Source organism: Phoca vitulina, unplaced genomic scaffold (genome assembly GCF_004348235.1).
Source record: "Phoca vitulina isolate PV1807 unplaced genomic scaffold, GSC_HSeal_1.0 scaffold8, whole genome shotgun sequence".
Taxonomy (NCBI): Eukaryota; Metazoa; Chordata; class Mammalia; order Carnivora; family Phocidae; genus Phoca; species Phoca vitulina.
The window spans coordinates 63,363,421-63,391,248 of record NW_022589711.1 but is presented as its reverse complement, the minus strand read 5'-3'; the positions used below and the strand labels follow the sequence as shown (position 1 = coordinate 63,391,248).

At 34.5% G+C, this 27,828-nt stretch overlaps 1 protein-coding gene across 2 annotated transcripts in view; it reads left to right on the top strand.

The window, feature by feature from the left end:
• PIK3CA (phosphatidylinositol-4,5-bisphosphate 3-kinase catalytic subunit alpha) overlaps positions 1–25,210 on the top strand; it is an 84,691-nt gene extending 59,481 nt beyond the window's left edge. For both annotated transcript variants that reach the window (XM_032407167.1, XM_032407166.1), the window contains 15 exons: positions 5,883–5,988; positions 6,508–6,660; positions 6,751–6,885; positions 10,560–10,684; positions 11,570–11,651; positions 11,963–12,127; positions 12,350–12,453; positions 13,856–14,027; positions 16,545–16,651; positions 17,171–17,292; positions 18,122–18,200; positions 22,021–22,191; positions 22,745–22,862; positions 22,971–23,122; positions 23,941–25,210. In XM_032407167.1, the coding sequence (XP_032263058.1) occupies positions 5,883–5,988; positions 6,508–6,660; positions 6,751–6,885; positions 10,560–10,684; positions 11,570–11,651; positions 11,963–12,127; positions 12,350–12,453; positions 13,856–14,027; positions 16,545–16,651; positions 17,171–17,292; positions 18,122–18,200; positions 22,021–22,191; positions 22,745–22,862; positions 22,971–23,122; positions 23,941–24,211 (2,062 nt within the window). In that variant the 3' untranslated portion in view covers positions 24,212–25,210. The remainder of the gene's footprint in view (positions 1–5,882; positions 5,989–6,507; positions 6,661–6,750; positions 6,886–10,559; positions 10,685–11,569; positions 11,652–11,962; positions 12,128–12,349; positions 12,454–13,855; positions 14,028–16,544; positions 16,652–17,170; positions 17,293–18,121; positions 18,201–22,020; positions 22,192–22,744; positions 22,863–22,970; positions 23,123–23,940) is intronic.
• The last annotated feature ends 2,618 nt before the right edge of the window (positions 25,211–27,828 follow it).

Genomic DNA, 27,828 nt, shown 5'->3' with positions numbered 1-27,828 from the left:
TCTCACTCTTTGCAGATGATATGAAATTTTATGTGGAAAACCCAAAAGACTCCACCCCAAAACTGCTAGAACTCATAAGGAATTCAGTAAAGTGGCAGGATATAAAATCAATGCACAGAAATCAGTGGCATTCCTATACACCAACAACAAGACAGAAGAAAGAGAAATTAAGGAGTCAATCCCATTTACAATTGCACCCAAAACCATCAGATACCTAGGAATAAATCTAACCAAAGAGGCAAAGGATCTGTACTCAGAAAACTATAAAATGCTCATGAAAGAAATTGAGGAAGACACCAAGAAATGGAAAAACGTTCCATGCTCATGGATTGGAAGAACAAATATGGTGAAGATGTCAATGCTACCTAGAGCAATCTACACATTCAGTGCAATCCCTATCAAAATACCATCCACTTTTTTCAAAGAAATGGAACAAATAATCCTAAAATTTGTATGGAACCAGAAAAGACCCCGAATAGCCAGAGGAATGTTGAAAAAGAAAAGCAAAGCTGGTGGCATCACAATTCTGGACTTCCAGCTCTCTTACAAAGCTGTCATCATCAAGGCAGTATGGTACTGGCACAAAAACAGACACATAGATCAGTGGAACAGAATACAGAGCCCAGAAATGGACCCTCAACTCTGTGGTCAACTAATCTTCCACAAAGCAGGAAAGAATGTCCAATGGAAAAAAGACAGTCTCTTCAACAAATGGTGTTGGGAAAATTGGACAGCCACATGCAGAAGAATGAAACTGGACCATTTCCTTACACCACATACAAAAATAGACTCAAAATGGTTGAAAGACCTCAATGTGAGACAAGAGTCCATCAAAATCCTAAAGGAGAACACAGGCAGCAACCTCTTCGACCTCAGCCGCAGCAACTTCTTCCTAGAAACATCGCCAGAGGCAAGGGAAGCAAGGGCAAAAATGAACTATTGGGACTTCATCAAGATAAAAAGCTTTTGCACAGCAAAAGAAACAGTCAACAAAACCAAAAGACAACCGAAAGAATGGGAGAAGATATTTGCAAATGACATATCAGATAAAGGGCTAGTATCCAAAATCTATAAAGAACTTATCAAAGTCAACACCCAAAGAACAAAGAATCCAATCAAGAAATGGGCAGAAGACATGAACAGACATTTTTCCAAAGAAGACATCCAAATGGCCAACAGACACATGAAAAAGTGCTCAACATCGCTTGGCATCAGGGAAATCCAAATCAAAACCTCAATGAGATACCACCTCACACCAGTCAGAATGGCTAAAATTAACAAGTCAGGAAATGACACATGTTGGTGGGGATGTGGAGAAAGGGGAACCCTCCTACACTGTTGGTGGGAATGCAAGCTGGTGCAACCACTCTGGAAAACAGTATGGAGGTTCCTCAAAAAGTTGAAAATAGAGCTACCATACGACCCAGCAATTGCACTACTGGGTATTTACCCCAAAGATACAAATGTAGGGATCCGAAGGGGTACATGCACCCCAGTGTTTATAGCAGCAATGTCCACAATAGCCAAACTGTGGAAAGAGCCAAGATGTCCATCGACAGATGAATGGATAAAGAAGAAGTGGTATATATATACAATGGAATATTATGCAGCCATCAAAAGGAATGAGATCTTGCCATTTGCAACGACGTGGATGGAACTGGAGGGTATTATGCTGAGCGAAATAAGTCAATCAGAGAAAGACATGTATCATATGACCTCACAGATATGAGGAATTCTTAATCTCAGGAAACAAACTGAGGGTTGCTGGAGTGGGGAGTAGGGTGGGAGGGATGGGGGGACTGGGTGATGGACACTGGGGAGGGTATGTGCTCTGGTGAACGCTGTGAATTGTGCAAGACTGTTGAATCTCAGATCTGCACCTCTGAAACAAATAATGCAATATATGTTAAGGAAATAAAAAAAAAGAAGATAGCAGGAGGGGAAGAATGAAGGGGGTAAATCGGAGGGGGATACGAACCATGAGAGACGATGGACTCTGAAAAACAAACTGAGGGTTCTAGAGGGGAGGGGGGTGGGAGGATGGGTTAGCCTGGTGATGGGTATTAAAGAGGGCACGTTCTGCATGGAGCACTGGGTGTTATGCACAAACAATGAATCATTGAACACTACATCTAAAACTAATGATGTAATGTATGGTGATTAACATAACAATAAAAAATTTAAAAAACAAACAAACAAAGATGCTCAACATCACTCATCATCAGGGAAATGCAAATCAAAACTACAAGGAGATACTACCTCGCACCTGTCAGAGTGACTAAAATCAAAAACAGAAGAAACAACAGTATTGGTGAGTTTGTGGAGAAAAAGGAACCCTCGTGCACTGTTGCTGGTAATGTAAACTGGTGCAGTCACTATGGAAATCAGTAAGGAGGTTCCTCAAAAAAATTAAAAAAGGACTACCCTATGATCCAGTAATCCTGCTACTGGGTATTTACCCAAAGAATACGGAACACTAATTTGAAAAGCTACATGCACTCCTATAGTTTATAGCAGCATTATTTACAATAGCCAAATTATGGAAGCATCCCAAGTGTCCATTGCTAGATGGATGGCTAAAGAGCTGTACACACACACACACACAGACACACACAGTGGAATATTATTCAGCCATAAAAAAATCTTGCCATTTGCAGCAACATGGATGAAGCTAGAGAGTTATAATACTAAGCAAAATGAGTCAGAGAAAGACAAGTACCATACCATATGATTTCAGTCATGTGGAATTTAAGAAACAAAACACATGAACAAAGGGGGAAAAAAATAAACCAAGAAACTCTTAACTATAGAGAACAAACAGAGGGTCATCAGAGGGGAGGTTATGGGGGGCATAGGAAAAGTAGGTGATGGGGATTACGAGTACACTTATGATGAGTACTGTATAGAATTGTTGAATCACTATATTGTACACCTGAAACTAATATAACTGTATGTTTATATTGGAATTAAAATTAAAATACTTAATAAAAAAGAAATCTCTAGTTAAAGGGTAAAATCCCTATGGTAATAGTATGAGGATTTAAGTAGATTTTTTAACTTTTCTGTATTCACAAAATTAAAATCAAGGATAAAAGAATATGAAGTTATTAGAAAGGTAGAAAAGTTGATTTAAAAAAAATTCTTACTGAGATTAAGTGATTATTCCATATCCGTACTTCCCATATGCTAGGTAAAGCAGCCACTTAATGATTTCTTCATAGATGTTACCAGTCTTCTCCCAAAATCAGAATAAATTTGGAATATATATATCAAACCGTTGCCTAAAAATAATTTAATTGATGTGTGTGCACGCATGTGTCTGTATGGACTTTAGAGGAAGAGAGAAACATGTTTTTGTCAATTAGCATAGTATTGAACAACTACATTTATAGGACATAGCTTTCTTAGAAAGTGTATAGAATATTTCTCATTAATTATAAGCAATTCTAAAGTTTTAGAAGTAATAAAACTCTTGGGTACATGTGAGTATGTGTATCTTTAGTTTTTCTTAAATTATTGTGGCCTTATCTGATCCCACAGTATTTCTTCTACTTGCATTTATTGTTTCTTTCCCCTTTAGAATTTCTTATTACTAAGTCCTCCCACTTAAATGTAAGCATTCTCTGCATCAAAGGACCATATTTTTTTTTATCTCTGTCCATAAGTAGAACTTATTTTACTGATAAAGTTCATACCTTAGTTTGGCTAATTAAAAATAGAACTTTATGCCATTTTATTGTTAGGTCTTATTTATAATAAAAAATAGAATTATGAAAAAGCCTTTTGAAGAGATTTTCTAGATTAATATCTAGCACTTGAACTTTTGCTGTGGACCAGTTACTATTCTAATCACTTTACTTGTGTTATCTGACCAAGCCAGCCAGGCACCCCTTTACTTGTGTTATCTCATTTAATCTTCACAACAGCCTTATGGAGTAAGTACTATTATTAGTCTTATTTCAAAGATGAGAAAACAGACAAAAGCAAGGGTCACACATTTTTTTAATTTAAATTCAACATATAGTAGTACATCATTAGTTTTTGATGTACTATTCAGTGATTCATTAGTTGCAGATAACACCCAGTGCTCATCACATCACAAAGGGTCACACATTTAATAAAATAGTAGGAGCAGGAATCTACTCTAGGTAGTCTGACTTCTGACTATACTGGTAACTGTTGCTATAATGTTTCAAAACAAGACAAAACAATGTGTTGTGGGGCACCTGGGTGGCTCAGTCAGTTAAGCAACTGCCTTCAGCTCAGGTCATGATCTCAGGTTCTGGGATCAAGCCCCACCTTGGGCTCCCTGCTCAGTGGGGAGCCTGCTTCTCCCTCTCCCTCTGCCCCTCCTGCTGCTTGTACTTTCTCTCAAATGAATAAATAAAATCTTTAAAAAAAAAACAACAATGTATTGTTAATTGGCTCTTTACAAATATGTCCACCAAATGTAGATATAATTTCACATACAATATCCAGTAAATTGAAAGGAATTTATCATAAATATTTGTCATCACTCTCTAGAGCAACTTTCTATTCTTTCCTTATTATGAATGTTAACTGTTATCTCTTGTGAAGTAGTTATTCTCAACTTCAAATACTTTCTGCTTACATATCCTTCATTTTACTTACATACTTAACGGGTTCTTCTGAATAAACCTACACCATATGTAAAAGTAAATATAATTGTAATAATAATAGGAAATCGCACTCTTCTTGTTTAGTTTCCTTCTTTCCTGTGCCTTTTCTATAAGCTAGTTTGTTTTTAATTATTTTTTTTACTGAAGTATAGCACAAATGCATTAAAATTATATAAATCGTAAGACTGTTGAATTACAGACCTGTACCTCTGAAACAAATAATATGTTATATGTTTAAAAAAAAGAAGAAGAAGAAGATAGCAGGAAGGGAAGAATGAAGGGGGGGGAATCGGAGGGGAGACGAACCATGAGAGACTATGGACTCTGAGAAACAAACTGAGGGTTCTAGAGGGGAGGGGGTGGGGGGATGGGTTAGCCTGGTGATGGGTATTAAAGAGGGCACGTTCTGCATGGAGCACTGGGTGTTATACGCAAACAATGAATCATGGAACACTACATCAAAAACTAATGATGTGATGTATGGTGATTAACATAACATAATAATAAAAAAAGTATATAAGTTGTAATCATAAAGTTCAGTGAATTATCACAAAGTTAATACCTATATAACCACTATGCTGGTTACGAAATAGAACATTTACCAGAAATACGACATTGCCACTTCCCATTAACCTTCTCACCTCCCCAAAGGCAACAACTGTCCTGACATCTAACATTATTTTTCAGTTTGAACTGTTCTTGAATTTTATATAAATGTACTCAAGGAATAGATACTCTTTTATGTCTAGTTTCTTTCACTCATGTTTGTAAGATTTCATCCATATTGTAAGTAACATGTTTATTTCCATTACTGTATAGTATTCCATTATACAAATATACTGCAATATATTCTACTTTTGGACATTTGGTTTGTTAACACTTGGGGGATATTTACAAATACTAATCACTAGCAATGTGTGAGATTTCCTGTTACTACAGCTCCTTACCCTCCCTTGGTATCATCATTGGTATCATCAGCCTCTATAGTTTTAGCCAATCTCTTGTATAGTAATATTTCCATGAGATTTTATTTTGCATTTTCTGGATGACAAATAATAATGACTACATTTTTATGTTTATTGGCCATTTGGATATGATCTTGTGAAGTATGTCTATTCCAGTTGATCTCTGGCCTGTTTTTATTTGATTTTTTGTTTTCTTGATGATTTGTAGGAGTTGTTTATGTACTCTGGATAAAGCCTTTTTTTGGTAAATTCTTTTTTTCTTTAAAATCTTACATAGGTGGAATGAATGGCTAAATTATGATATATACATTCCTGATCTTCCTCGTGCTGCTCGACTTTGCCTTTCCATTTGTTCTGTTAAAGGCCGAAAGGGTGCTAAAGAGGTAAAGTATTTCAGAAGGAATAATTATATTTACTTCTAAAAAACTCTTAATTATACTGCTGATTTGAATTTTTATCAAGAAATGGATTTTTTTCTTTATCTAAAAAAATTAGTCAAATATTTTTAAATTTTTAATAAATAAATGTGTCAAAGAAGAATACCTCAGGAGAGCTTCCTGAGTTTATTTACAATGAGTATCTCCTGAGTTTGCATTGACACAATTTTTTAAACATGCAGAGTGACTACCCACAAATATCTGTTAGGTGACTACATGCCAATATCTGCCTGGCTTGCTTTGGTTCATATTTCCTATTTATAATTAAAGACAAGTTCATGTAATTTCAAATAGGAAAACAGAAAGTGCTTGTATCTTAAAAAAAAAAAAAAATTGATGTGGCTTATTATAGATAATCATTGTAGCGACAGTTATTGAATTCTTTCTGGGGAAGAAAAGTGTTTTGAAATGCATTTTGTAATTTAATCCACAGAGTAGTGAATATTTTTCTGTTCGTTTTTGAAGGAACACTGTCCATTGGCCTGGGGAAATATAAACTTGTTTGATTACACAGATACTCTAGTATCTGGAAAAATGGCTCTGAATCTTTGGCCAGTACCTCATGGATTAGAAGATTTGCTGAACCCTATTGGTGTTACTGGGTCAAATCCAAATAAAGTAAGCTTTTTATTATCATAAATTAGAATTTTTTCCTTTTTTATGACAGTTAAACACAATATATATGATAACTTTTATTCCATCTCTTAGGAAACCCCATGCTTAGAGTTGGAGTTTGACTGGTTCAGCAGTGTGGTAAAGTTCCCAGATATGTCAGTGATTGAAGAGCATGCCAACTGGTCGGTGTCTCGGGAAGCAGGATTTAGTTATTCCCATGCAGGACTGGTAAGGCAGATCACTGAGTTTTCTTAAGTATCAATCATAATCGGTGGATTTGGGTTTATCCTCTTTGTTTGAAGAAGGGTTCATGTGTTTTAGTTACACTGGCATAGCTCCTATGGGCTCTGGACAGAGTTGCGATAGAATCACATTCTCCATACGCTAATATTGTTACTGCAGTTCTGCCTCTTCTTAGTTTATTCAGAGCCCTAGCCTGCCTTCATTTAACAAATATTTATTGAATGTCAACTATGTTTGTATTTATTGTATGAGAGGTACTAGGTAATAAAGTTGTGACCTAAAGAGACCTCCATTGTGTATACAGTCTAATGTGAAAATAGACATTAAAGTGGTAAAAGAAATGTAAGATTATAAATCATGGTAGGTGCCAGGATGGAAAAACCAGTAGTGTGCCAAGAATGATTACAGAGGGTTGGGGTGAAAAGCTGATATATACTGGGTTCAAGAAAGAACTTCTTAATTCTCTGAGATAGTAACCTTAAAGTTGAAACGGAAGTGTGAGTATGTTGTTAGTTGAGCTTGGAAGTAGAGGAGAGCTTTGTTACCACCATACTCCAAATCCCCTAGAAAAGATTACATATAAAATGGGAGTTTAAATATGGATCAAGTTGTCTGATCTTGGCCATTACTTTGGAACCACAGTATAACTGGGTTCAAGGACAATTAACTCTCTTATTTCTCAAGGGCAATGGTGTCAGTGCTAAGAGAAGAAGGTATTTTTGTTCTTTGTTGTCTCTTTCCCTAGTTTCCAATTTATCACTTTTTCTTTGGCCTGGTGATACATTATAGCTAGACCAACCAATGAGTATGGGGCCAGGAGGTCTGAAATATGCCTCCCTGGGGCAGCTGGAATGCTGCACTGAGGAACTTTATTAGTTTATAGCTGTGTTCTCAGTAAGGAGTTTACAAATCAAATCCCTTTTGTAAACTGATTAGTAATAATCATAACCTTCCTGCCAGTATACTTTCAGAGATATGTAGCAGGTATTTGGATAAGTATGAACTAATTTAAAATCATTACTTTAAGACTCATTTATCTCCTGTTTTTATTCATACATTCACTTTACCATCAGAGTCTGTCTCAATTAGCTTTGAGTTTCTTTTTTGAGCAGTTCTAACTCTTTGTAAGGATTGATATTTTATGACTTTTTTTCTTAGAATTTTTTCTTTAAAGAAAAAAAATTATTTATTTTTATAAACTTTTATAAATCTAAGATACAAACAATATAAAAGGTCCTGGGAGGTAGAGGGGACAAAATTACGCCACTTGAGAATCATTACTCCAGACTCTAGTGATGATAGTCAAATTGATTGTATAGGGAAAACATCAAATAATATCTTAGATGAATTTTCTCAAACTCAAGATATAATGAGTGAACAATGTATTTCCAAGGACAAAAAGGAATATGGTATTCACATTCAGTTAGTCATTCAACAGGAATAACTTCATCACACATTTTTTGATGAGAACTTGGACCACACCTCATCTTTCTTTCCAGTTTTAATGCTGCTGTACACCAAAATTTACTTGATATACTTTTTAAGTGGATAAACATCACAGGCAGGTGTGTATGAAAAGATGAGTGGAAGGAAAAAGGTGATGTAGAAATACAAAATTGCTTGGATTACTATAAAAGTTCTCAAAAGTATTACATTTTGACAGTTCAAGTACAAGAAGAAAAACCAGGAGTAATGATAAGCTAGAACTTTTTAGATATGCATTTGAAGTCAGGAATCAGTATCTATAAGATGTGTATGTTCCAGGCTCATGCATGGCAGTTGATGAGCAAGCAGTTAATGGCATTCAAAGGATGTTGCCCATTTTGGATTATGAATTTGGTTCTGCTGTGTTTAAATTCTTTTTTTTTTTTTTTAAGATTTTATTTATTTATTTGACAGAGAGCGAGAGCGAGAGCAGGGACACAAGCAGGGGGAGTGGGAGAGGGAGAAGCAGGCTTCCTGCCGAGCAGGGAGCCCGATGTGGGACTCGATCCCAGGAACCTGGGATCATGACCTGAGCCGAAGGCAGACGCTTAACGACTGAGCCACCCAGGCGCCCGTGTTTAAATTCTTAATAAGATGTCTAATAAAGTTGTTTTTCACAATTGTTTTTCACAAAATTTTTTCACATTTATTTTGTGTTAAAAATGAAAACAACTAAAAATAAGCCAATAATATTAAGAGTCACTTGGACCAAGATGAGAAATGATAATGACTGCTTTTCCTGGTGAATCAAGGGTTAAGTATTTGTTATCTCTTACCTGGAGTATTACAATAGCCTCCTAAATGGTCTTCCTCATTCTACAAAACAGCTAGAATAATCTTTGTAAAACATAAATCAAATCATCCCTTAAATAGCTTTCACTAAAAATAAAATCCAAACCTTTTACCCTGACTTGCAAATTTTACGTGCTCTGACCTCCCATCACTGCTCCCCTCATCCACTGGGCTTCAGGCTCACAGGTCTTCTTCCTGTTCCTCCCTCACTCCAAACTCATTCTCTCCTTGGGTCACTTTCACTGTTTCCTCCATCTGCAGTGGTCTTTTTCCTGATCTTAGTGTGGGTGGTTCTGTCTTGTCATTTGGATCACTGATTAAATATTCCCTTCTCAGAGGCCATTTCCAAACACCCAGTGTAAAGTATAGCCACTCAGTCATTCTCCATTACATCACCCAAAGTATTTGTATCAACTTGCCAATTTTTTTTATTTGTTCATTTAATTTTTCACTATAATGGGGACCCTATTAGTGCAGGTTCTTTTACTATTTAAGACCCCCAGCAGTAGGAATAAAACAAGGCACACGCTACATGTTTTAATAAATATTTGTTGATGGACATGTGCCAATAATATTTATTTATATTATTGGATAAATTAATATTTGAATGTTAATAAAATGTTTAAAAATGTTAATAAAAACCAAGTGGCATGGATGCCTGCTTTCATTTTTAGCCATTGGGAATATGTGTAACCCATTCCAAGGGATGTATACTTGTTTTCATAATATATTAATATACATTGATAATTACTCATTATGCAGTTAATATGTCTGTATTTAAAGGGAATAAATATGTTACTTGGAATCTTGGAATTATACCAAAGGTTATGGTGTTTTCATTTTAGTTTCCAAACATTTAATGTCCAGTGTTTTAATGGGGGTATTTCTTTTCCTTTTTTCTCTTACTTACTTTTACTTTTTAAGTTGGAAAGCCTTGCAGTGATTATAAGAATGTATTCGAGCAAAGATTATGAAAGAATTTACATTTTTATTTTATTATTTTACTATTTCGTATTATTCCAGAAACATGAGCAGATTAGTTAATAGAATACTAGGAAGGGGCCTCATCAGGAAGAGAAATCAGTTACTCACTTCTACCCCCAAGTATCCCAGTCTGGTCTTATCCCTGACTCACTTTGGTAGTTACTGTTCTGTGGCTGGTGGTAATGTTAACTAAGATACTGGATTTGTTCTGCAAATACTGCCTTAAGTTGATTCTCCCCTATCCCTGAAAATAAAGGCTTATGATGAGAATAAACTGTTTCACAACAGTTAATAAGCAATATAGAGTTGTTGGCCATTGTCTTTTTTTGTAGATCACTCATGAATCCAGGAAAAAATATGGCAAAGGAAATCATATAAGATATTACTTTATTTTGCAGAGTAACAGACTAGCTAGAGACAATGAATTAAGAGAAAATGATAAAGAACAGCTCCGAGCAATTTGTACCCGAGATCCTCTATCTGAAATCACTGAGCAAGAGAAAGATTTTCTGTGGAGCCACAGGTAAATATTAAGATGGAGATTCCCTGTTTCTTCTGTTACAGAAGGAACAACAGATCTTGGCTTATCTTGCAGGTTCTACCATACCTATTAAAGTACATAAAGCATAATTTACGTGACTTTTTATTATAAACATTATTCTTTTTTAAACTGTGGATAAAGATCAGTATTTCTAGAAAATCATGCTGCATTGGTGCTAACCTTCCACCTTCAAGCCTTGAAGGCTTTTTTAAAATTCTAAATCCCTGATGTGACTTTTTTTAATATTTTATTTTGGGAGCTTTTTTAAATGAAATTCAAGATCTGAAAAAAAAAATACCCTACAGCTTTAGATCAATTTAGTTGTGATGTAGTTGGTCTAGATATTTCAGTTTTTAGGCGTTCCTTCCATTTTTTTCTTACACTTCCTCAAAGTGATAGTGCAGTGCTTTATTTTCACTTATGAAGAAATTACCCCACTACTTGGGAATTATATACTGATTTATTTAAATAAAGCAGTTGCAGTGCATTTCTACAGAAAGTCCATTGAAACATAAATTTTGTCCAGTGACTACAGTAGAAGTGGCGACTCTTCTCATGGTTTCTATGGGGTAAGTAGGTACATAAAAGGAGCTCTATAGTGTTATGAAATAAGTTCATAATTTGTTCAAAGTATCTGTCTTCCATTTGGATTTTTCTTTTGTCTTTCTTGACATTATAACTAAGTGTATATGTGCATAAATATGCAACTATAGTGTTAAATGCTGATTTCTTTTGATTTTAAAGAAGGCTAGTAATGGTAAGTGTTGAAAGTGTTTGGAAAGATTACATAGTTGAAAATTTAGATATCTAGGCCTTTTGAATAACATGCAAGAATGTTTTCTGTTTTGTTTTGTCTTTTCCATACAGACACTATTGTGTAACTATCCCTGAAATTCTACCCAAACTGCTTCTGTCCGTTAAATGGAATTCTAGAGATGAAGTAGCGCAGGTAAATGCATGTTTGAGATTACAGAATAACTGTTGTATACAATTGGTGTGTAGCTCAAATTGTTTTCTCTCAGAAAGTCTGCATAAGAGGTGAAAGAGACTATGTTTTATATTAGTAATGATAATATAGTGGAGAAAAATATCATTCACAACACTTCCACTGAAAAATTAATTAGAATTGAACATTTTAAACACCAAGTTCATAAGGAGAGCTCTTAACTAATTTTAAAATAATAAATTAAGACAATGTCTTAGAGAGTTCACTCACAATTGCCTTTCCTTTTTAAATATGATTTGTCTTTCCTGTAACAGATGTACTGCTTAGTAAAAGACTGGCCTCCAATCAAACCTGAACAGGCTATGGAGCTTCTGGACTGTAATTACCCAGATCCTATGGTTCGAGGTTTTGCTGTTCGGTGCTTGGAAAAATACTTAACAGATGACAAGCTTTCTCAGTACCTAATTCAGCTAGTACAGGTAAAATAATGTAAAATAGAAAAATAATGTTCTATTCTAAATCCATGCAACTTTATCCAAACTGTGGGTCTTTATCTACACTGGTTTTATGCCTTTTTTAAAATCAGTTTTATTACCATTAGTACCTACTTACTTTCTAAAAAATTTTCTTTAAATCCAACCATGCAAAAATTGACCCTGATTGATGCAACGTTGTTTTTATCTTTGTGTTTAATCACATAGGTCCTAAAATATGAACAGTATTTGGATAACCTGCTTGTGAGATTTTTACTCAAGAAAGCATTGACTAATCAAAGGATTGGGCACTTTTTCTTTTGGCATTTAAAGTAAGTCACATTATTTTCCCAGTAAATTCTTTAGATATATATTACTTGCTTTCTTAACAGATCTATAAATATTATATACTGTTGTTTTTGTCTGAAAGAGTTTGCCATAATGAAAGTATATTGTACCAGTGGTAAGCTTCCTTTCAACTTTTTCTCTTTAATATTAAATAAGCAGTAAAATTCAAAGCTGAATTTTATACAAAAATGAGAGCTGAAATATTTTTAAAGACTTTGATTTTACTTTAAGCAAAGCAAAATATGCTAGATTAATATTGGTTAATATTGCAGTTGGTTTCACTTATATGTGGATTAAAATACCCAAAATAAAGGGGAAGAAAAAAATCCTGCCTTGGAATTCAGAACAATAATGACAAAAATCCCAAGTTTCAGAAAACAAGCTAATTAAGAATTAAAAGTATTTGGGCACCTGGGTGGCTCAGTTGGTTAAGCAACTGCCTTCAGCTCAGGTCATGATCCCTGAGTCCCGCATCAGGCTCCCTGCTCAGTGGGGAGTCTGCTTCTCCCTCACCCTCCCCCCTTTCCCCTCTTATGCTCTCTCTTACTCTCTCTCTCAAATAAATAAATAAAAGAATTAAAAGTATTTTGTAGAATATGATCTAATACTCAAAGTGAGATCATAAGCCATACACTGTTTTCTAAATTTAGAAAGATTTATAATTAATTTGACTTTTTTAATAATTAACTTGATTTTTTAAATGTTAAAATGAATCGAAATGGAATCTCAAAGCTAGGTTTAAAATAACTTAAATTCAAAGACAGTATAGAAAAGGGACATGTATGCCACAAGAGTCAAATAGTACTCACTCGCTCTTCACTCCCTCCCTATTCATTTTATTACTTTTGTCCTGAATTTACTTGTTTCGTGTTTATATATCTTTCCTTTTAAGTTCTTATTTAAATTCCAGTTAGTTAACATGCAGTATAATATTAGTATTACATATTAGTATTACAATATGTACGATATAATGATTAAACACTTCCATACAACACCCAGTGCTCATCATTAAAGCAAGTGCACGCCTTAATCCCCATCACCTATTTCACCCAGCCCCCAACCACCTCCCCTCCAGTAACCATCAGTTTGTTCTCTATAGTTAATATAGCTTGTGCTAAGATTAGTAAATGAAAAGTAGTTGAAATAGGCCTATAGGCTAGTTTATTAAATTTACACTTCCAGGAACTATCTTAAATTCTTGATTATTTTGCTTCCAAATGATAGATTTTAAATCATTTTATTGTTAGTATGATTATAACATTAGAAAAAAAGACTATATACGTATACTTATTTAAGACCATATATGTAATGCAGTGTGTGCGTGCGTGCGTGCGTGCGTGTATGTGGGTCTTTTTTTTTTTTTTTAATCTTATGCTGCTCTTTTAGATCTGAGATGCACAATAAAACTGTTAGTCAGAGGTTTGGCCTTCTTTTGGAGTCCTATTGTCGTGCATGTGGGATGTATTTGAAGCACCTAAATAGGCAAGTTGAGGCTATGGAAAAGCTCATTAACTTAACTGACATTCTCAAACAAGAGAAGAAGGATGAAACACAAAAGGTATGTGAATCTTAGTTTGTTTTTGAAACTCTTCATTGCGGTGGGGCAGGGTAATTTGAGAGCCCGGTGTAGATGCAGATTGTGGGCATTAGAATCAAGCATATCAGGATTTGGATCCAAGTGCCACCGCCTCTCAACTGTGTAATGTTAGACACATTATTTAGTCTTTGAGATCCATTTTCGTCCTTTATAAATGGCAGTGATACTTTCTACATAGTGTAGTTGTGAGAATTAAATTACATGAGATGCACTGAAGTACATATCACAGTCCCCAGAACGCAGGCAGTGCCCAGTAAATGTTAGTCCTTTCTTCTTTCCCTTCCTTCTCTTTTACACAGCCCTGACTTTTAAAATTATTTTTCCTTATTTTGTGTCATTTATTATCTTTCAGTAATGACCCTGAAAATAAGTGTAAAGAAATTAATTTGTACATTTCTAAGTTTAAAATGGACTCTTAGTCATGCAGTGAACATTATCACACACTGGTGATCTGTAATCTAGCCTAGTGTAACTGAGGAATATGTTTTCATGACCTCTTCCTCCTCTCTGTCCTTTTTTCAATCTACCACATCCTGTAGTAAAAAGTGAGATCATTCCTCACCTCTAATGAAATGGGAAAAAAAAATCCCAGTATATTAGTCCCCAAGCACAAAGAATGTAAATTAGCAGTACTGAATGAATTTTTCCAACATCTTCATTGATACTGCATGAAAAAAATTTTAAAGGAAGTTACTGTATTAATCTAAATGTCATAGAGTGAGTAACTGAGTTGATTTTATTGAACTTGGGGAATATAAGTTCAAATAATGATATTAGAAAATAATTGTGGGGGGGGGGCGCCTGGGTGGCTCAGTTGGTTAAGCGACTGCCTTCGGCTCAGGTCATGATCCTGGAGTCCCGGGATCGAGTCCCGCATCGGGCTCCCCGCTCAGCGGGGAGTCTGCTTCTCCCTCTGACCCTCCCCCCCTCATGTACACTCTCTCTTTCATTCTCGCTCTCACAAATAAATAAATAAATCTTAAAAAAAAAAAAAAAAAGAAAAGAATTGTGGGGGCGCCTGGGTGGCTCAGTTGGTTAAGTATCTAACTCTTGATTTTGGCTCAGGTCATGATCTCAGGGTAATGAGATCAAGCCTGGCACTGGGCTCCATGCTGGGCGTGGAGCCTGCTTAAGATTCTCTCTTTCCCTCTGCCCCCGCCCTTGCTCACACGTGCTCTCTAAAAAAAAATTTAAAAATAATAATTATTATTACACTGTTTCTGATGCTGGAATCATGAGCCAGAGGGGACTAGACTGCTTTGAAAGAATAAAACTTACTATATTTATATTGTAACAGATAAGAAAAAAGAAACTAGATATCAGTTATTTTGCAAATATAGGCATTTCTTTTAGCTGGAATTTTCATATCACAGCTTGGCTCTGATACAGTGGATTAATTGGGAATGTGAAAGTCATTATTCACATTATTATTGGTTTAAATGGGATTGTGATAGGAAACTGAAAATGCCATAGGAACAAGAACAGTTTCTTTGGGTGGTTTCATGCTTTATCATAATAGTGATAAAGCATTGGAAGCAGTGTGCTAACATTAGGGTTGATAGTGATAGAAAAAGAAATGCCTTTACATGAGCAAGAGCTGCTCTAGTCAGTGATAACTAGATTTTCCAGCTACTCACTTAGCCACAGTGAAAAAGGAAAAAAAAAAACTTTATTACTAAAATTACAGCATGAAAATTAATTTATTATGAATTCCTAGCTTCTAACCTCTTTTGTCCCCCACTTACCTTTTATATCTTAGATGAAGATTTCCTAAAATGAAATGGCAGTTATTGCATGATATAGCTCAGCAGTCTGGGCTCTGGTTTCAGTTGATTAAAGAGATGTTTCTGCATATATACCGGAACCTGAGTATAGTGTGCGACTCGATGTAACAAATGTTTTTATAAGTCCTTTTCCAAACAATTGCCTTTAACCTCGCTAGACCTTTTTTACCCAACAGAGAGGAAATGAAATGGTGTTTTCTAAAGCAAAGCTTAAAAGTAAAGTTGCTAAGCTAACCTGATATCTCCATAGTTTTTTCTCTATAACAAAGGTCAGCAAACTTTTTCTTGAAAGGCCAGATAGTAAATATTTTAGACTTCACAGGCCATGCAGTCTCTGTTGTAATGACTCAACTCTGCTATTCTAGTGTGAAAGCAGCCAGTATCTAAATGAATGGGCATGGCTATATCCAGTGCAGTTTGATTTACAAAAACTGCCGTAGTTGACCAAGCCCTGCTCTAGAGCCAAAACAATGCCTGTGTCAGCGTGCAGAGTTCTTACAGGACAGGACACAGCTGCCCCTCCTGCCGCTGCCTGTGGTGTGTTGCTCTGTGTCCGAGAAACCTTTCTAATCAGAATACACGATACGGATTCATACACTATACAATACTGAGGTTCCAACATATAAAAGAGATTAGCAGCTAGTTTCACCTTTCACGAAATCAGTTTTGAAACATGATTATGCTCATTTATCAGGTGCAGATGAAGTTTTTAGTTGAGCAGATGCGGCGACCAGATTTCATGGATGCTCTACAAGGTTTCCTGTCTCCTCTAAATCCTGCTCATCAACTAGGAAATCTCAGGTAATGTACCTTATTGGAAGTTTTATTGATATATTTAAACAAGCACCCTTCCTGGAGAAAATCTTAAGAAAAGTTAAAATGTCCATTATAATTAGAATGTTCAATTATATATACTTCCCTCTGCCATTGTCCTACCTTGCAAAATAAGTTGTTCAGATTTCTTAAGTTCAGAACTGCATTTAGTCAGAATGAGTTTTTATTACTTTAATAACAGAGTTTAAAACTTTTCTCTGGCCAGAATTTCTGGTTTCATTTCAAAAATGAAATGTAATGTCTGTAAAACGAATGGCATATCCCTATATTTGCTGAAAATTCATATGCTATTATATAAGAAAGTTTTAAGCTTAATATTTATTTTTTTATACTCCCTTAGAAATGAATTCATAAATGAAATTGAGAAGGTTTTAAGTTTTTATAACACTTCAAAAAACTATATTGTCTGTGTATTTTAAAATAAATTTGAGGGTAAAAAGAATTTAAAAAGTAAGGTGCCTAGTAAAGTTTTTAACTATTTTAAAGGCTTGAAGAGTGTCGAATTATGTCCTCTGCAAAAAGGCCACTGTGGTTGAATTGGGAGAACCCAGACATCATGTCAGAGTTACTCTTTCAGAACAATGAGATCATCTTTAAAAATGGGGATGGTAAGGAAGAGTATTAATGAACTTATGATGCATGAATTTAGCTATCTTTTTATACACAGGATATTTATGAATCACGAAGACTATCGAAAGCTATTTAAGGAATATGCATGTGGTAAAATATATAATATTAAACGGATGTCTTAACCTCTAGAAAATGTATATGTAATTATTAAAAAGAAAAGAAGTACTAAATTTAGAATCGAAAGGCCTGAAATAAGTTTCTAACTATTATTTACTTAGCTGTGTGAATATCCATTCATTCCATAAATACTTGATGTGCTAGGCCATCAAATTGTAAGAATAAACAAAACAGAGTCCCTGCTCTCTTAAAGTTTACAGTCTAGCAGGGAGAAGAGAGACATTAAACAAATAATTACAAAAATAAAATTACAATACAGTACAAAAGAAAGGTGTAGTCTGCTAAGAAATCTAAAAGAAGGTCCTAATGTACTTGGAAAACAGGCTGTGGCAGGAAGCAATGGGAGGATCAGGGATGGGTTTCCATTGAGAAATGACATTTCAGCACTGAATTCTGTTAACCCCAATATTTATAAACAGGTTCAAATTTAAGGATTCAAAAAATAAGTACTTTAAATGTTTAAATATAAAATTTTTATGAAATACATGCTAGCTTATCTACATTGTTATACAGATGGGGTTATGCAGATACCTTGGAAATGGGCTAGAGAATCAAAATACTGCTTCTTTACAGATTAATTTGAAAAGTAAATTTAGCTGTATTTATTTTCTTTTGAAAGCAACGTGATGACCTAACACCCAGGTTTGCATTTGTGGCATTAAGTGGTGATACATATTATTTGAATTGCAGATTTACGGCAAGATATGCTAACACTTCAAATAATTCGCATTATGGAAAATATCTGGCAAAATCAAGGTCTTGATCTTCGGTAGGTAACCAGTAAGGCAACATATATGTTGAAAGTTATCCTGAAAAAGTAAACTATTAGTAAACATCAGTTATAAAGCATAAAGGGGCATGTATCTATGAAGAAATGTAGGGAGTAGTAATTAATACTAATTGATTACACTACATTCATTTGTCTTCCTCTTCCTTGGCATAGAATAGCTAAGAGATGCCGCTAGGCAAGAAGAGCTGTCTCTCATAAGTTGGCAAAGACTGCAGCTGTGTCTAGAGTGTCAGTTTTTAGGACAGGACATAGGAGGCACAAAAGCCCCCTATTTTCATTCAGAAGTGATTAAAAGAAAGTTTCTTTCATAATATAAATTTTCTAATTTTAAAACTTTATATAGCCTCTTAATCTTGAATCAGTTTGACACAAAATTTATGAAAAGAACTCATCTTAAAGCTTTTGCCATTCTGTTGGTTTCTGCCCGACCTTCTGCAGTTATGTCTAAGTTTTCAGTCATGCTTCATCTTGTCCTTGTCATTTCTGCTCTCACAGTGTTCCCTTCTCTTTCTCGTCTCTTTGCCAATCTAGAGTCATTCCAGCAAAGGCCACTCTCTCCAAAAGAATTTTTGTCCATAAGTGGGCATAGGAGTCAACTCTAGCTGCACCAGCAGAGCAGATTAGGGCTTATTTGTATGCCTATTAAAGATTGAGGGTAACTAGTATGTAAAAATATATCAGTGACACATAGTAGAATCATCTTGTTGCAAAGAAAAAAAAATGGACATGTCAAGTAATTTGCTAAAGCACAAAATTAGGTCATCAACTTCAAATTTTTAACTCCTGATTCTTTGCTTCGTCCCTTCTGCTTTCCTGTTTAAAAACAGTGTTACATGAATCAAGTTTCCTCTTTTGGTATAATTGTCTGTGTCTGAGAGATATACATTCCATTACTACCACTGCCCCCAGGGAAGTATAAAACAAAAGAGAATGCAGAACTAGACAGAGTAAAGGATTTAACTATATAACTCTGGTAATTACAGTATTTAATTTTAAATGAGTGACTGTGTTAAAAAGCATTTAAAGTTAAGCTAGATCATTGGAAAGTAAGTTGGATCTTCAAGAAGTTTTTAAGTCTTAGAATATTTTCTAAATTTTTTTAACTTTAGTAATTTAAGCAAAAATTTTTATTTAAAGTTTGATTTTAAATAAAAAATTTATTTTAAAAAAGTCAGGGCATTTTTATTTATTCTTGCCAAAACTTGGATTCTCTGCTTGTTTTGTTTTGGTTTGGTTTGGTTTTTTTATGTCACAAGCCTTATAGGACTGTGTGACTCTTTAAACTATGAGCATGTTCAACATTAATAAAATTAAAATGTAAAGTAAGAGAGAATGAGCAGGAGTACAACCTTAAGAAATTCCTACATTTACCAGGGCAGGTAGAAGGAAAGATTCCGTAAAAGAAATGGTCAAAGGGATAGGTAGACCCGAGTAAGTAATTCACAGGACCCAAAAAAGGGAAGAGATTCACAGTTTATAGTATCAGGTGCTTCAGGGAATGTAAGAGCATAAGGACTATGAAAAAACCTTTAGATTTGATGATTCATGGTTAACTGTAAGAAGAGTTGAGTCAGTAGAGTGGTAGGCAATAGAAGTTAACGCTACATGGAATTGAGAAAATGAAAATAAGTGAAGACTGTTACTCTTTTAGTGACTTAAGAAGTAAAAGAGGGTGGCTCAGTCAGTTAAGTGGCTGCCTTCAGCTCAGGTCACGATCCCAGCGTCCTGGGATCAAGCCCCACATCGGGCTCCCTGCTCAGTGGGAGCCTGCTTCTCCCTCTCCTCCTGGCTTGTGCTCTATCTTGCTGTCTCTGTCACTCTCTCTCTCTCAAATAAATAAATAAAATCTTTTAAAAAAAGAAGTAAAAGAAAGATGGAAAGCATAGACAGTAGCTTAGGAGAGCATCAGAGCAAGAAAAACCATACTTTAGTACTTATGTGCCAGTTGGGATGTTTTTCTCATTGTGTGTTTAACTGCTTACACCTCCCTTGACTACATGTCCTTTTTACTACCCTGTGATGAATAGGAGGTACCCATATAGCACTTCTGCTGCATACCCAAGTATGGTTTTATCAAGAAAAGGCATTTATGGGTTATTAAGGAGTTGCAAGCCATACTAACTGCTTTTTTCATGGAACCATTTTTACTTAAAGAATAACTAATAGATAAGCTTTCATTATTGAGACATGGGTATTTGGCAGACATTTTCTTGAAAATGAATGATACGAGCCTATCTCTTCAAGGTGAACAACTGACGGTATTTGTTGTCAAAGATCAAATTTGAGCTTTCAAGCAAAAATTAGAATTTGGAAAAAATTGTATGTACCACCATAAGAGCTCCCCCAAAGTAAAGACTTTTCTGATGAGATCAGTGGTAATATTAACAATTGTGATTTTTTTTAGTTGGTACAATGAGAAGTATCACCATCTGAAAGATCTTTGTAACTCAGTGAACTAATATCTTCCAAATGACCAGTGCAAGATATGATCAAGTCACATGTGGGTAAAAGTCCCATTCAGAGGCAAGATAGACAGATTTTAATGTAACATAGTATGACGAGTTTATTGGTATGGTTTCACATTCCGTATTGCAACTTGAGAAACTACGTTTTGTCCAGTTTTGGAATAGTATCAAAGAAAAATATTTACAATTATCTGAAAAGGGTATTACAGTACTCCTGCTTTTTCTACCTACATAATGGAATGAGGCCAGATTTTCCTCATATGCTTCAATTAAAACATTGCATTAAATTGAATACAGAAGTATATGTGAGAATCCAGTTCAGTACTATGAAGCCAGACATTAAAGAAATTTGAAAATATGGGAAAGTGTCACTCTTCTTACTAAGAATTTCTTTTTTAAAGATTTTATTTATTTATTTGAGAGAGAGTGCAGAGCAGAGGAAGAGGGAGAGAGAATCTGAAGCAGACTCAGTGCTGAGCACAGAGCCCCACAACCCCAAGATCATGACCTGACCTGAAACCAGGAGTCAGATGCTTAACTGACTGAGCCACCCAGGGACCCCAAGAATATTTTTTTAATATAAGGTTCTTTGTTTCATAAAAGATGTTATTTATATTACCACATAATAGTTTGTTATTTTCTTTTTTTTTTTTTTTAAAGATTTTATTTATTTATTTGACAGAGAGATAGAGCCAGAGAGCACAAGTGGAGAGAATGGCAGAGGGAGAGGGAGAAGCAGGCTCCCCACTTGAGCAGGGAGCCCGATGCGGGGCTCGATCCCAGGACTCCGGGATCATGACCCGAGCTGAAGGCAGACGCTTAACCATCTGAGCCACCCAGGCGCCCCTAGTTTGTTATTTTCAAATGAATACTTTAATTTTTTCTCTATTTTAATTGCTAATATCAGTAGATATAACCCACATAAATAAAAGCTCTTTGGGATCTCAGTAATTTTTAAGAGTATAGAGGAGTCCTGAGACCAAAAATTTGAGAACTGCTGCCCTAAAGTATTATTTAGATGTCAGCTAAACAAGCTGAAATTCACCCATATTTTTTAAGTCATAAATGTTGATAAAATTTTAATTGCCACAATAATCTTAGTGCTTTTCTCTCATACAATTAGGTGCTTTCTCAGTTGAAGGTTATAACAAATGATGGCAGATAATTTTGAGGATTTTTCTAGTATTTTTCTAATTTTAAAAGAAAACCAAAGTTAAAGGAATAAAGGTTATGCATGACAACTTTGCATAAAGAATATTCCGGTATTAGCCTATTAAAATATTTGTTGTTTCAGATTTCCGTCACTTAATTGCAAATGTCTTGATCCTTTTCAGAATGTTACCTTATGGTTGTCTGTCAATTGGTGACTGTGTGGGACTTATTGAGGTGGTGCGAAATTCTCACACGATTATGCAGATTCAGTGCAAAGGTGGTCTGAAAGGCGCTCTGCAGTTCAACAGCCACACACTCCATCAGTGGCTCAAAGACAAGAACAAAGGAGAAATGTGAGTCTGTTACTTTTTTTTCCCTATGTCAATCAAAGGTTTTGTTAAATGGGTCTTTGAATGGTTGCGTACATTTCTCTTGAGACCAGAGAAAACATTTGTACTTACTTCGGAAAAAAAATATGCTTACCTTTTGAAATATTTGAGATTTTGTGTTTGAATGATCAGAATTACTTAAAATTTTGGTGAATCCCTATTTACCCAACTTATACATCCAATTTTAGGTATCGAAAATGTGTTTTTCTCCTTATTCTTTTTTTTCAAGGTCAACATTGAACATTTCAAAATTTACTTCTAGTTCATTGTTAAAATGATTAAAAGAAAATTTTTTTCATGACACCTTCAGTATTTTTTCACCATAAGACTTATGCTTTAGTCAGAGGATAGCCAGAAATGTCCTTTCTACCTCAAATCTTTGGACATAATTACTTCCTCTTCTTAATGTCAGTGATTGTTTTCAGTCTTCAGTACAGACTGACCATCTTTTCCCCATTTGGACTGGATTACTCTATATTACCACACTACTCATTAAGTGTTTATTTCTTCTTTGTAGATACGATGCGGCCATTGACCTGTTCACACGTTCATGTGCTGGTTATTGTGTTGCTACCTTCATTCTGGGCATTGGAGATCGTCACAATAGTAACATCATGGTTAAAGATGATGGACAAGTAATAGCTTCCTCTTTTTAAGATGTTTTCACATTCTTAAATTTATTAATTCAGGATATTGTACTTCTGCATTTGTCAAGCTATAATATAATTCTTTATTTTTGAAAGCTGTTTCATATAGATTTTGGACACTTTTTGGATCACAAGAAGAAAAAATTTGGTTATAAACGGGAACGTGTGCCATTTGTTTTGACACAAGATTTCTTAATAGTGATTAGTAAAGGAGCCCAAGAATGCACAAAGACAAGAGAATTTGAGAGGTAAGTTCAAGAAATCAAAAATACAAAGTACAAAATTCTTGCTGCTCTATCAAAAATAATTGATATTTTTCAAGCAATTTAAAATATGTTTTATTAACATTCTGGCCTGAGCATTTTAGTGTATTTATTTATTCTTGTTTTATTGTGTTTATTTTTAATGCTATGAAGAAAAATGGAAAGAAAAACCAATTTATTAATGAAGGCCTGAAATGATTTAAGGCCTAAGAAAGTGATTCTTAAACTTCTTAATATATTAAAGGTTTTTATTTACTACTATTTAAATAATTGGACTACACCTTCTGTATACTGATAAATAATGTATAGTGCTTAAGACAATATTTTTTAGTCCTACAATTTGAGGAAATCAGTCAGCTATAATTACCACATTTATTTATAATTTTTCTGACCGCTTTCTGGTATATAATCAGTCTATCTTAAACCTTAAAGTACGTTCAGAAACCTTGTATAAAATTCCATTTTATCTGCAACTCTGTCCTGGCCCTAGCCTAAATCCTAAAGGCTTTAGTATGGACCAGTTCTTATATTTAATAAATCCTCAGTAAACTGCTGATGTACCAGGCATTATCCTAAGGTGCTGGTGATAAAGCAGTAAATGGAATCCTTATGGACTAACGGAGTTTACATTCTAGCGTGGGGTAAAGAGAACAGAAAGTGTTGGTAAGGGGAATGGGAGAGGAAGGCTGTTTTTTATAGGTTTGCCCAAGAAGGCCTCTCTAATGATGTGACATTTGAGCAGAGACCTCAAGGTATTAACCCCATTCGCTCCATACTGATCAAACTATTCTTATTACTTATAGGTTTCAGGAGATGTGTTACAAGGCTTATCTAGCTATTCGGCAGCATGCCAATCTCTTCATAAATCTTTTCTCAATGATGCTTGGCTCTGGAATGCCAGAACTACAATCTTTTGATGATATTGCATACATTCGAAAGACCCTAGCTTTAGATAAAACTGAACAAGAGGCTTTGGAATATTTCATGAAACAAATGAATGATGCACATCATGGTGGCTGGACAACAAAAATGGATTGGATCTTCCACACAATTAAGCAGCATGCTTTGAACTGAAATGATAACTGAGAAACCGAAAGCTCATTATCTGGATTCTATACTGCACTGTTAATAACTGTCAACAGGCAAAGACTGATTGCATAGGAATTGCACAATCCGTGAACAGCATTAGAATTTACACAAGAACAGAAATAAAATACTATATAATTTAAATAATGTAAACGCAAACAGGGTTTGAGAGCACTAAACTAGTTCATTTCAAAATTAAGCTTTAGAATAATGCGCAATTTCATGTTATGCCTTAAGTCCAAAAAGGTAAACTTTGAAGATTGTTTGTATCTTTTTTTAAAAAAGAAAACAAAACAAAAAAACCCCAAAATATATAGAAATGATGGAGAAGGAAAAAGAATGATGTTCTTTTTTTGTCTTGCAAATGTTCTATGTTTTGAAATTGTGGACACAACAAAGTCTATTATTGCATTAGGTCCAAGGAAACTGAAGTTTGGTGTTAAATTACATTGAGATTAGAAAATAATGAAGATTTCTTATTTTTCCATTGCTGTTCAATTTATAGTTTGAAGTGGGTTTTTTGACTCCTTGTTTAATGAAGAAAAAATGTTTGGGGTGGAAGGGATTCTTGAGATTTCACCAGAGACTTTTCCTTTTTAATAAATCAAACCTTTTGACGATTTGGGGTCTTATCTGCAAAGTTTTAGAAGCAGTCACAAATGAGACCTGTTATAAGGTGGTGTTTTTGGGTTTTTTTCTGGACAGTATTTACAAGAATCTGATTCTTATTTCCCAGGGAAATTCTGGGCTCCCACAAAGTACAATAATCATCAGAGAGAAAGAATGAGCAGGACTAGTTCTTGCTCCAGAATTGTACAGTATTCACCGTAGGTTGATTTTTTTTTTCTCCTTTTGCAATTGAATTGAATACATTTTTCATGCATGTTTCCAGAAAATAGAAGTGAGTATTAATGTTATTAAAAAAGATTATTTTTTTTATTAAAGGCTATTTATATTATAGAAACTATCATTAATATATATTCTTTATTTACATGATCTGTCCCATAGTCATGCATTGTTTGCACCCCAAATTTTTTATTGTTCGTAGCAGCATGGTCAGCTTTCCTCTTGGTCTGTGGGTGAGGCTCAGGCACTATCCCATTTATACCAGGGACTAGTGTATAACTGCATAAGGAAAACAGATTAAAGTTCATCCTCTTTAGTTTTATTTCTTTCTGTTTTCATATGACTCCCCCATTTTCCATCTTCTTTTATAGTCGATAATGCCTCAGTCAGGAAACTAGTTACCAAAATTAACACAATATAGAGTATCTTCCTGATTGCTTCAACCCCTCTACCAAGGTATGCTCATGAATAATACTTTATAATATGGGGGAATAGAAACCATGAACTTTTTACCTTTTTAGGCTATTTATGCAATATCTGGATAATAAAAGTAGGACCTTAAACCATTTTAAGATCATGTCCCATTTCCAAGCTATTAGGGCTCACTGTCCAACTTTATTAAATTGCATTTGAGTGCAGGATACATTCTTAAACACTTTGGAAAACATTAACCGAAGGTGTAGGGGCTAATGCTAATCACCACTCTAGAATCTCATATTTTATTCAGTATTTGAAATGAATGATTAATGCCCTAGGAAATAGCTTTAGCAAATGTCCAGGTGCCACACCAGAAAAAGTGCAATAATTTACTGACAGTTTTCTAGATTAGGCATATTATTGGAATACAAAACTCTATAAAAAGTGCACATTATATACTCTAGTAAAACAGCATCACTTAAACGATATTCATTTATGAAATCAGTTACCTATAATAGAAGTCTTGAATAGTAAACAAGGGACTCTAATACAAATACTCTTAATATTTGGCTATTTTAGAGCCCTTAAAGGGCCTAATTATTGGAGACTTAGGTACTTCACTAAAGCATGTATATAATATTGCCAACAAGAAAAATAAATTTGAAGATTAGGGGAACTTATTTCTGTAAACTGTCTTGGAATAGTTAAGAAGAATTTAAACTCCCATTTTAAGCAGGAAGCCAAATAGATTCTTTTGCAGATGTAGATTTCATAACTTATTAAAACTTCTTTAACATTTTGTGCCTTTTAGATATATTCAGTTAATACATACTAACATCCCAGTCTTTTCTATATCAGGGATTAATTACAGGAAAACTTAATGAAATGGTACAAATCTGAAACTCTGATGGTGGAAACTGAAGATTTAAGAGAGAACAGCATTTTACCCGAGTGCCAAAAAAGCTTTGAGCTTCCTTGCACAAAATTTACATGATTTTTGCATGTCTCACATCAGTCCAGCTAGTCCTCTTCCCCTGGGACCTCTCCACAATTAAAACACAGCCCCATAGCTTATTTCATCTTTTACATTTATTTTCAACAGTTATTACAACCAAGTTAATTCTATTTGAAGAGGTGTAGAGAAATTTTACAAAGAATGTAGATTAAGTGATATAGCTAAAAGCAAAGCAAATTTTAAATGAATCCAAGCAGAGTTTAAGCAAACAACATTAAAAATAAGAAAAAAGGCTCAGGTAGTGCTCAGAAGGCAAAGAATCAAAAATTGAATGCTACATGGGGTGACTAGGCTGTCAAGTCAGTGGTAAGCCGTTTCCAGGTACTTCAGTGTCCTATCACTTCCCATGGATTGGTCAGTTCCTGTGGCCAACCATCCTTATCATTGAATGTGGTGTAACTAACTTGACTTTACGGTTTTATTTGGTCACTTGAGAAATAGTTCCTTCAATGACTATTTTGGAGGAAAAAAAGAAAAACCAAGCAGGTTTAAAGAAAATAAAACCTAATTTTAAACACATTCTACTAAGATATAATCTGAAAATCATGTTTTAACTTTTTATCATATTCTCAGTATACAAAATCATTTATTTTGAAGATTTTTAGACTGCTGTTAATTTGAAATCTGTTAATCATATTGTAGAATTTGGTTTTTAAAAAAGATGTTTCTAATTGGATTTTTTAAAGAAGAATGGAATTTGGTCACTATTTTATGATAGAACCTAAGCTTTCTGTGGTTCTTAGTGTCCTCTGTAAAACTCAGTGTCAAAGGAATCAACTTTGAGGTTTTCCCTTCTAATCTGCTTTATATTACAAGCCCTTTAGGAAATGGAAACCTGGTGAATATACAATGAATTGTAAAATATTTTAATGTGTAATTTTTTCAACTGTGAAACTGAATATTGGTTTTTTTGATGAAAACAGCTGCTGATAAAGTATTTTGTGTAAAGTGTAGTTCTTATTAATCAGGAAAATAATCAATGACTTGATTAGAATGTATATACCCTCTTGGATTTTATTTTCAGTGGATTGGTGATTTTCACATAGGTAAAACACAGTCCATCTGTATTCTTTTTCCATCAAAAATTGAGAGACTTAACATTATAAAAAAAATTACGAGCAGCCTATCTATTTTAAAGGAACCATGGAAATTTCACAGCATATAAACTTGGATTTGTTTCTTAATGATTTTGTAAATCCATGTAATTCATATTCTGACCAATAGCCCATGCTTGCCAACTCTTTGAAAAAATTGGATTTCCAGCATTATTTTAAAGCCAGCTAACAGGTTAACTTTTTCTGAATGTTTTAACTTTCTTTTGTTTCTG